Source organism: Castanea sativa, chromosome 4, assembly GCF_040712315.1.
Source record: "Castanea sativa cultivar Marrone di Chiusa Pesio chromosome 4, ASM4071231v1".
Lineage (NCBI taxonomy): Eukaryota > Viridiplantae > Streptophyta > Magnoliopsida > Fagales > Fagaceae > Castanea > Castanea sativa.
Window position 1 is genome coordinate 15,529,506 of NC_134016.1, and position 10,590 is coordinate 15,540,095.

Sequence of the window (10,590 nt, forward strand, 5' to 3'; positions counted from 1 at the left end):
CTGCATTTGCACATAGAACACCAATTCAACAAAATTACACCTCTTCTAGTACACGAACCTGGATATAAGAATTTTCTGTTGACAGTGTTTTAGCAATCATAATAATAGCAAAAGCAGTTAAAAAAAAAAACAGTAAAAATCTCTATCACATGGAAATGGAAATGGAAATAATAATGTTGATAGTAGTGGAGAAATATATAATTACTGATTATTTATTGGGTATTGGGTTTTGGGTTTTGGCTTTGGCTTCAGCTTCTTGGGGTGTGTTAGCGACAATAGAAAGAGCGTGTAGACCAGAGTGAAGCTCGTCGGCAAGAGCATCATAGACCAAACGATGGCGTTTGAGGAGGCTCTGTCCGTCGAACTTTGGGGAGACGATCTTGACGTTGAAGTGAGTCTCAGTCTGGCCTTCTGCAGTGCTTGCTCTGACGGCGGCATGCCCAGCGTGCTGGTACGACACGTCGTCGATCTCCAATGCGGTGGCTTCCAGTGCCGATTGCAACTTTGCCTTTATTCTATTCGCCCTTGTTACCACTACTCGAGAACCCATTCCTTCCTTTCTTGTTTTTTTAATATCAATTCAATTTCAAACCCTCCCTTTTAATTTTGGTTTTGCAGCTATATATCACAGAGAGATGGGGGAGAATGAGATGCTGAGATGAGAGAGTTTTGGTAAAGTTTCCTCCAATTAACTAATAGAGGAAAAAATGATAAAAAATATTACCTTGGAGGACCATTAGGTAACAGTGCCATGGTCTTTAGGGAGAATTGAATAATTCCCCTATTAGCTAATTGGTAAAGAGAAACCTTGTTTGTTTGTAAGGCATCAATATGAGATATGTCAAATGTAAGGTGTATTTGGCATTTAGACTCAAATACTGCTCAGCAATGAAAATGGCAAATTGGAAAAGTCAAATTTTTTTTGCCATATAGCTACAGTACCATCGTAAATGTAAGATACTTTATAAAATAAAAAAAGTGGTAAATTTTTTAATACTCATTCTGTTTATTTACCCGGCAATTTCTCTCTCCTCTCTCATTCTTTCTCTTTTTTTTTTTTCTCTCTCTTCCTTCTCTCTTTCTCATTTGCTCTCTACTCTCTCCAGACCCAAGACTCTCTCCGATGACCCTCTCTCTCGCCGATGACCCTCTCTCTCTGATAGTGATTCTGACGAGGCATCGGTGCTCCGATCCCTTTACCGATTCACTCAACCGACGAGGCATCGGTGCTCCGATGACATTCTTCAAACCGACATTCTTGCATGTGTGGATGACCCTCTCTCTTCAAACCGACAAAATCAACATATCGGTGAGTGATGGGTTTCTTGTTTTGATTTGGATCGGAGATCGGAGATCGGTGAGTGATTTGGGTTTTTACCGGTGGAGATCGGCGAGTTGTGTGGATTTCTGGCGGTGGTGGGTTTGTGACTGATGTGGGCGTGGGTCAGTGGTGCAACGGCGGCGTGGGATTTTTGGTTTGTGATTTCTGGATTTTGTGAATGATTTTTGAATGATTTTTGGTTTGTGAATTTAACTAGTTTGTGAATGATTTTCTCTCTCTGGTTTGTGAATGATTTTTGTGTAACTGAGAGAAGTTGGATGGTGGACGGTGGTGGTGTGACTGAGAGAAGGTGGACGGTGTGGTGGTGTGACTGAGAGAAGGTGGACGGTGGTGTTGGTGTAACTGAAAGAAGTTTGACAGAGTAAAGAGATACAGAGATCAGAGAGAGAATTGAGAGAATTGGGAAATATTTTTATATTATTATATTTATATTATTTTAATGTGTAGTATGGTCAAATAGAAATTAATCAATCCTCTTGGAGGACCATTAGGTAATAGTGCCATGGTCTTTAGGGAGAATTGAATAATTCCCCACACCCTACTTGAGCATAATTTAAAGAGAAACCTTGTTAGAATAAATGAATGTGGATGCTCTAAGAAAGAAAATGTTTCTTTCCAAAGTAGTTTGAAGATAATCCATTAAACTCCTCTTATATTTTTTTATTAAATGTGAATTTTGAAAATCTAACAATTAGATTCACCTCCAATAAAAAGATATTAAGTAAGGTTACAGCCTTAAACTACAACTAATTTTGTAACTAAATTTTGTCATTTCTTATTATATCCTCCAGGCTTGCAAATTTTCAAAAAGATCAAGAATCAATAAATATATTATCAATCGAATACTTAAATTTCAAGTTTTTGTGGTATAAAATTATGCATAAAAATAAGTTTATTACTCGAATAGTAAAAAACATCATATTTGAATGAAATTTTACATGTTAAGAACATAAAGAACACGCAATTAATTGGTTAAATTTTCAAAATTTACATCTAATAAAAAAAATATAGAAACAGTTTGAAAATTTTCTCTCCAAACTAGCTTAGAGGTGTGAGAGTTGGTTTTCACACAGTGTCCAGGCCCAATTTTAAACAAAGACCCCAGACCCTCTAGTTGTAGTTAGAAGGGACTGGACTTGATCTACCGCGGCTAAATGGGCTATTTACAGACCAAGTGATGCACAGGACAAGACTCCTGCAATACACATACACTAGCAAGCAAGAATATATGTATTGATCAACAAGAAAACAGCAAAGGCAGACAAAAGTAATAAAAAAAAAGAAAGATACTTATTCAGGATCCTCAAGTTAGTAAGAAATATTTCATTAATTTTCTTAATTGTGGATTACAATGAGCCCACTAAGACGTAATACAAGGTTCAAATAAGCTCAAAAATTACAGACTTAGGTGACTCTCTGAGCCCCTTAGACTTGCAAAGTTTGAATCTTTTTGAATCCGAGCATGTGCTGTAGTGACTGTTTCTGGGATACCGGGAGATATTTCCCTGTTTTCTTTGAGTTTTACAGAGCTTTTTCTTAATGATTCTATGTGATTTGCTTCTTGCTCGATTGCCTTTCAACGTTGGTTGCTTCTTCCTTTTATAGTGTCACGTTAGAGTTCCAGGGTACCATTGATTCTTTCCCCTTGGCTCCCTGGGTACTAGAGTCCCCTGTTTGTCTCAGCCCTTCTGACAACTGATCATTTCCTTATTTTCTATAGTTCTCTTCTTTTGGTGTTTTTTATTCAAAAGTGTCTTGCTGACCTTTTGTTCCGAGGTGCCTTTGGGGGAGATGAACCTTTAACTTTGCTCTTTCTCCAATCCTTTCTTTCTCTGTCTTCTCTTTTCAGGCTTACCTTCTTTTAGCCGCCCCTCCCCTTTTGTCATTTTTCCCAGTAAATAGAGTCTTCTTCTGCCAATCCGAAGGTTTCCCCAGCCATTTCCTTTCGTGGATCTCTTTTTCTGGGTTCCCCGAGGCACCAGCTTCTTGCTCTTGAGTTGTTGCTCTCCAAGTCCTTAGGCTTTGTGCTGTATCGCTGGGTGCTTCGAGAAGGACCCATCTGTTTCTTGTTCCCGGTGCCTTTTGATCCCTCTTTGAGCTGTCTTAATCCTCCTTTAGTCGTGCTGTACCCCCAGAGATCCCAAGCAGCCTCTGGCGTCCTAGCCCAGCTCCTTTTTTTTTTCTTTTTCTTTTTCTGATCGAGCTGACTTCTTTTTCCCTTTGTTTTATGGGCTCTAAAGCCTTGCCTCTTCACGGATCCAAGGCCCTAGGCCCTAGGCCCATCATCCTTCTTTCATTTGTAAGCCTGATTTTCTTTCCTAAATTCTTTTGTTCCTCATGGGTTGGCCCGATGTGCCATTTGTTTGGGCCTTTTATCATGATTTTTTAGACCTCAACATTTAGCCCCCCGAGCTCGTGGGTTGCCTGCGGCCCACACGTGAGTAATGTAAAGTTTGAGTTTCCGTAGAACTTCCCTCTTTGTTACTTTGACCGTCCTCAGGTTCCCTTCTTTCTTCTTTTAGTGTCGTGACTTACAGCTGACTTTGAGTATCTTGGTCTTCCTTGCGCGTTGTACCTTTCTCCCTTTTTATACGAGACATGACAGTTAACAAAAAGAAGTGGGAAAAGAAAAACTTCCTCCCTCCACTTTTCTCATTCCCTGTAACTCCCATAACTCCCATTAATAACTGCTAATAACTTTCTTCCTTGAAATTAAATTTGGCAACTGACGTGTCTTTCCATACATTGTCTTCCTTAACTGCTTTTGGTGTCATCATTGCGATTACTTCATATATATATTTTCAGAATTTTTCATTCTCAAGCCTATCTTTTTCCTCTTAGTTAATTTGCCTTCCTGCCCTCTCTTTTTTTTTTTTTTTTTTTTTTATTTTTTTATCCCTCCGTTCTCCACTCTTCGATTTCTCTATTTCCAGCATGCCCACCGTTCCAATGGCTTCCTCTTCATCACGAAAAAGGAAGGAGCGCACTCCTAGCCCTTCCGAAGGCGAGGGTTCCTCTAGCTCTGCGTAGGACGAATCACAGGGAGTTACAAAGCGTCCTACCTTCCCTTTACGGGACCCTTGGTACACTCCTAGCCTGTTCTTCCCTGGGGCGCCTCATGGTGAGGCGCCTCCCTCTTCTCATGTATGGGTGTTCTCTGGTGAGGCCAGTTTTTCCAATTCCGCTCAGGTGCCAGACCCAAGAGAGATTTTAGATCTCCAGATTAGGCAGGGATCTTGTGAGGCGGTCCCTATCTTCTTCGATTTTTTCCCTAGAAGAATCTCTGGCTGGCCCATTTGGGTGGATAAAGAACTCTCTGATGGTGAGTTCGTGGGTTGCCTGGAGAGCGCCGGGATCCTGAAGGCCGTGGCAATTTCCAGGAATCTTGAAGGTTTCAGAGATGCTAAGGGTCTCAGACACTTGGTACGCCGTTGGTGCCCTTCCTTTCATACCTTCTTCTTTTCTGTTGGTGAGCTTACGATCACCCTGGAAAATGTGGTCAACAACTTCCTCCTTCCAGTGTTTGGAGATAAGAGTCCTTTTGCTAACAATCTTTCCGATGAGGATCTCGAGGTGGAAGACGGGTTATATGCCCATTTTGGTGGGCGTGCTGCTTCTTCTGGTGGGAAACCGGCCAGAATGGGCAGATGGGTCATGAGTCTTTCGCAGGAGAAAGATAAAGAGATTAGGCGAGCTAGGTTCCTTGCGCTCTGGCTCAGCAAATTCTTGTCTAGTGAGTTCCCTGGGTATGGGGTTAAATCTATTTTCTTCCCATTGGCGATTAGGATGGCCCGGGGTGTTCGGTATCCTCTAGCCCCCATGTTTTTGGGCCATGTTTATTCTCAACTGGATCTGCTTCATGGAGACGAGGTTGAAGGCGACTCTTGCTATGCGATCACCTCATCCCTCCACTGTGCCATTCTCCAGGTATTTATGTGGGACTGTTCTTCGGCTACTTTAGCAAAGTGTAGAACTTTGAAATTTGTAAAAGACAAGTTTGAGGGATCCCCTGATACAGTTAAAGGTCTATGTGGTAGTTCTACTGATAGTCACCCCATTGTCTTTCGTTGGGCTAGTTTGAAAGGTGGTGGTCTCAATCTGGTCGAATTATTTGATCAGGAAGGGAACTTGAAGTGGTGATCTCCCCGGGAGTATAGCTAGGGGTTTGCTTGTTACTCTGTATTAGCTTCCTTTCTTAATTCTCTAGGGAATACTTTTGACTTACATCTTGGTGATGAGAGCAGCCTAGCCTACCTGGCCTATGTTAGTCCTTCATGGCTTTCGGTGCCCTCCCCAAATGGCCCCAGGTATACTCACTACTCAGCACACCTGGTACTCTGGCAGTTTGGCTTTGATCAGGATATCCCTCCAGTGTTTAAGGACGTAGTACCCTCCCTTCCTTCTCTGGACCCGTTCCTGAGACCTCAGGCCTTCTCCTATTGGTCGCGTAGGAGTCCTCAGTTTGTGGTGCCCAACTCTCAAAGGGGAGCCTTTGCCTCTAATGGTTTTGCTGGATATTGGAGAAGAGTACAAGAGTCCTTTGTTGACTATGTGGGTTCTGGCAGAATTGGGAGAGTTCCTAGCTCCGCTATTCTTTCTGCTCCAACACCCAATAGGCGCTTGTCCCTCCCTACTGCTGGTATTGTGTCTGTTGCCGTGAGTAGCAAGACAGGGTTCGCAGAGTGGCATGCTTACAGGGGTGGTTGGGTGTGCTATGCTCAAGATTTTTCGGGAGAGCGGCCAGGATGTGACCTCATTGTTGGTGCTTCCTCCAGAGTGCCGATTAAAAGAGGGGTAGTGGAGGCAATTGGGGCTGCTACTCTCATAGGTAAGGGTAAAGAGAAAAAGATTAAGCAGGAGAAGGTCAAGCAAGCTAAATTTGAAGAAGGTGTGGGAGGTGTTGAGATTAACTCTAACACCAAGAAAAGAAAGACTACGAGGTCCTAGAAGCAGTTGGTAGTTTTTGAGGAACCTGAGAGAGTGAGTTCCCTTGCAGTGGGAAAAGAAGTTGGGCGTTCTTTAGCCCTCAAGTCTCGAGTAAAGACTAAGGTAAAGTCCTCTCTCTCTCAGGTTCCTGTGAGTTCTTCAACCCAAGGTTTTTTGGGATCCTTTGATCTTGTACCCCAATCTCCTCTGGGACCCTCTAGGCGTACCCGTAGTAAACAAAAGACCACTGGAGGTTCTGTAGAGAGAGAGAGAGAAAGGCAAGGCCTCTTTCCTTCTTCTCTCTTTATTTATTTTTTTTTTTTATGGTGGTTTGTCATTGTTGTTGCAGTGCCTTTCTTTCTCTTTTAACTGATGCGTGACCATTTTCTTCCTTGCAATCTAAGCACAAGTCAGACCCCAAGAAAGGCAGGAGTCAATCATCTAGTGATGATGTGGTATGTCCCTCATTGTGCCTTTTTCTCTTTCTTTTTTTTTGTACTATACACTTATACCTATATTTTGTAGGTGGAAGTGTCCCCTCCCATAACAGGTAGGACTTTGGAAGAAGTAGTGGTTATTGCTTCTTCTGCTGGTTTTCCAGGCGTAGAAGAGGAGGCCCCTAGTGGTGGTGTAACTGAGGAAACTGGGTAGCTAATGCAGGATGTCCAATCTACCCCATATGCTGCTCCTCTGGCCATTCGAGATCCTGAAGTCCCTTAGCCCCTTACTTCCCAAGACCTCCAGCCTAGGCAGACTTCTAGTCCTGCCAAGACTGTGTTGCCTAATCCTACGTTGAGTAAAGAACCCTCAAGGGGCGCGTCTCCATCCGTTCAAACAGGTAAGCCCCCACTCTTCTTTTTATAAAACGCTTAACCTTGTCCACACATATACCTTTTTTTTTTTAGACTTCCCTTCTCCTCTTCTCTTTGCTAGGTCAAACTAGTGCTCGATCTGCCCCTGAGGCTGCTCCTTCTTTGGAATCAGAAGGTTCTGAAGGTGCGTGTTGATCTCCCTTTGTTGTGGTATCTTCTCCTTTCTCCTTTTGTGCTCTTCCCTTGCCTCTTCCTCCTATGGCGAAGCCCCTAGTATCCTTTCCTTCTTTTAGCCTTTTTGCTAAGGTTTCCTCACCCTTTCTTCAACGTGCCCCATGTTCTTCATAGAGTCCTCTAAGAAATCGGAGGAACAAGAGGAGGAGGTTCCACCACAGGAAACTGACGTAGATGCTCTCCCTTCTCTTTCTCTTTTTTTTTTGTGCCTTTTCTCGTTTTATTTTTTTATTTTCTTTATTATGCCTCTTTCTTTCTTGGCTCTATTCTCCTTGTTGAATTGTGCCTGTTCTGCAGGTGTTGACACAAGTGCTGGAGATCCTCAATTCATAGTTCCTGAGGCAACTACGGGATCTGCTCAGATTGCTGGCTCTCAGGCAGGGATTCCTCAAACTGTCCAGAAGATTAAGAGTTCTCTAGCACCCATAAGTGGAGATGTATCGATGGGAGAAGCTTTAGAAGCTGTTGCCTTAGACCTTGACCTGGGGCTCTCTGCCTTCCTGGCCTAGTTTGATATTCTGGAGTTCAACAACCTTCCTGCGAGCCATTTTCATCACTTTGGGCCTTTCTATGGCAACTTCTTGTGTTTCTCCGTGCCTGTGGAGGGTTTGCCATTGCTAGAGGGGTTGTTCAAAGTCCATAAAGACTTTACCAGTGGCTTTAGGGGAGGTTTGTTTCTGGGTAACATTCTGATGGAGCTGCTATGTGCTGTGCTAATCTCTCTGAAGAATTCCTCCCTTGACTCCTTATCTGAAGAGAAGCTTTTGGAATGGAGGAAAGTGGTGCAGGATCTTTTAGAGGCGAAGTTCAACTTGTCCTTCCTGCTGAAGCATTTGCGCTTACTTGCTCACGTGCTATTCCAGAGGCGGGCTTCCAAGAGTATAGATGTTGAGATTGCTGCTGCCGAGGAGGCTCTAGCTTGTGCTCATAAGGTCCTATAGGACTTGAAGGCCAAAAGGCAAAGGGTTCTGCCTCCTTCAGCTATTCCTGCCATTTCTCCAGACGTTTCTTTGCTGACCGGCCTTCTTCCTTAGCTCCTTCCTCCATTCAGCTAGTTTAGATATATTTTTTTAAAAAGAACGATTTAGGTTGTATAAGATTTACCTTTCTTAGACACTGTTTCTGGTTTTCCTTCCATTTTCTGTAATATAGATCTGCATTTGCATTGTCTTTTTTGTTTAGGACTGCTTCCGCTTCTTAATAGCATATGGATCTGTTTTTCTCCCTTTTTTTTATGTATATTGTTTTGTTGTCTCTCTTCTTGGGTCATGGTCCCTGCGAGTCTTGCCGTAGGGGTTGGACCAGGTACCCTGGTGATAACTTTACTGCTCGGGTGCTGAATTGGGTACATCGGGTCCTTTCCTCCCTGGGAAGTCCCAAATCATGAACCAGACATGTTTTCTTTTTACCAAATTCTGGCTAGGTATCCCGGGTACTTATTATTTATATATATATATATATATATATATATATATATATATATATATATTTTTTTTTTTTTTTTTTGTACCCGTGGTCCTAGGCCATGTACTTTTGGACTAATTGTGATGTGGGTCTTGGATTGTATGCTAGAGTTTTTTTTTTTTTTTTTGCATCGGTCCAGGTATCCTCCTCAAGTCTACCCATGTTTGGATTTTGACAGTATTTAGTTTGACTATAATTTAAAGGAAATAAAAGAGACTTTATTGAATCAAAACATAGTTGCCAGCCTTGAAGAACACAGAAGAATTGTCAAAACAGTAAGAAACCCAGAGTGTTTTTTTTTTCTTTTTTTTATCATGGGTTCCTGGATAATGCTACTTAAACAAAATTCATGACAAATATTAAAAAAAAAAAGGAAAGATGAAAATACTTGGCGGACTGGAGAAAAGGAAAGGAGATCCTGATGTACTGAGAGCTTTGTTTTCCTACGCATAGTACTGTTTCAGCCATTTCCCATTTATGGGCTCTATCAGGACTGTCCCATCTTCCTTTGTGAGGTAGTAATACCCACTATCATGGGCTTCCCTAATGATGTAGGGTCCTTCCCATTTTGGGGAAAATTTGGAAGGTCCTGGGAGGTTTCTTCTTACATGTTCTGTTGTCCTCAGTACCAGCTGCCCTTCAGTGAAAGCCCTTGGGCGTACTGCCTGTGCATACGCCCTAGTCATTCTTTGTTGGTACCTCTGGCTTCTCCTCCTAGCTAGTTCTCTCTCTTCCTCTACCCTTTCCAGACCTGCCAATCTCTTTTCATTGCTTGTGTCCTCAATGTCCCCCTGGTTTTCTTCAAGTACTACTCTTGGTGTAGGGACAACTAACTCCACAGGACTGATAGCTTCTATCCCATAGACTAGGGAGAATGGTGAGAATCCTGTGTTTGTTTTTACGGAACTCTTACATGCCCAGAGCACATCCGTCAAGTGGTCACTCCATTTTCCCCCATACTCATGCTTCATTTTTTTAAGGGTTTTCAATATCACCTTATTAGTGGCCTCAGCCTGATCATTTCCCTGTGGGTAGTATGGTGTAGACCTTCCATGCTTGATGCAGTACGCCTCAGTCAGGCTTTTCACATCCTTATTTATGAATGGGGTCCCATTGTCACTGATCAGCCTTCTGGGGATCCCAAACCTTGTAATAATGTGCTCTCGAATGAAATTTGCCACGGCTGCTCCAGTGGCTTTTTTCAAAGGGATAGCTTCTACCCATTTTGTAAAATACTCGGTAGCTGCTAGGATCCATATGTAGCCATTAGAATGAGGGTTTATGGGCCCTATGAGATCAAGCCCCCAAGTGTGGAAAGGCCATGATGTCGTCATGTCCTGTAGCACAGTTGGGTGAGTATGAATTGCGTCTCCAAGTATTTGGTAGGCATGGCAGGTCTTGACTAGTTCCTCGGAGTCCCTTTTCATTGTTGGCCAATTGTACCCCAATAGTAGCAACTACTTGTAAAGTCTTCTTTTTCCTGGGTGACTCCCACAATCACCGGAATGGACTTCTTTAACTACTTCTCTGGCTTCCTTTGGTCCCAGGCATCTCAAGGGGTCCCCACTGTACCCCTTTTTGAATAAGATCACATTTTGTAGAAAATATCTGACTACAAGTTACTTGAGCCGGTGGGCTAATGTCCTGTCAGTTGGTAGGATCCCCTAAGCCAGGTATTCCATGTGTGGAGTCCTCTAATCTTCTGTAATGAACATGGCATAACTCTCTTCCTTGTCCATCGAGGGTAGGCATCTTTGGCACTTCTCCTGTACGGTTGCTGCTTCCCTATTCATATTTGGCCAGTAGTACCCC

General features: G+C 42.9%; 2 protein-coding genes across 2 annotated transcripts; both read right to left on the reverse strand.

The window, feature by feature from the left end:
• Positions 1 to 208: 208 nt before the first annotated feature.
• Positions 209 to 550, reverse strand: LOC142632505 (protein BOLA1, chloroplastic). The gene has a single exon (XM_075806890.1). It carries the CDS (start codon positions 548 to 550, stop codon positions 209 to 211), a length of 342 nt encoding a protein of 113 aa, XP_075663005.1.
• Positions 551 to 9,221: 8,671 nt separating this feature from the next.
• LOC142632506 (uncharacterized) lies at positions 9,222 to 10,205 on the reverse strand. The gene has a single exon (XM_075806891.1). The coding sequence runs from the start codon at positions 10,203 to 10,205 to the stop codon at positions 9,222 to 9,224; it is 984 nt and encodes a 327-aa protein (XP_075663006.1).
• Positions 10,206 to 10,590: the final 385 nt, after the last annotated feature.

What these genes read in the sequence shown, in the direction of transcription:
- LOC142632505 (XM_075806890.1), bottom strand. Translation starts at nt 550, where the DNA reads ATGGGTTCTCGAGTAGTGGTAACAAGGGCGAATAGAATAAAGGCAAAG.
- LOC142632506 (XM_075806891.1), bottom strand. Translation starts at nt 10,205, where the DNA reads ATGAAAAGGGACTCCGAGGAACTAGTCAAGACCTGCCATGCCTACCAA.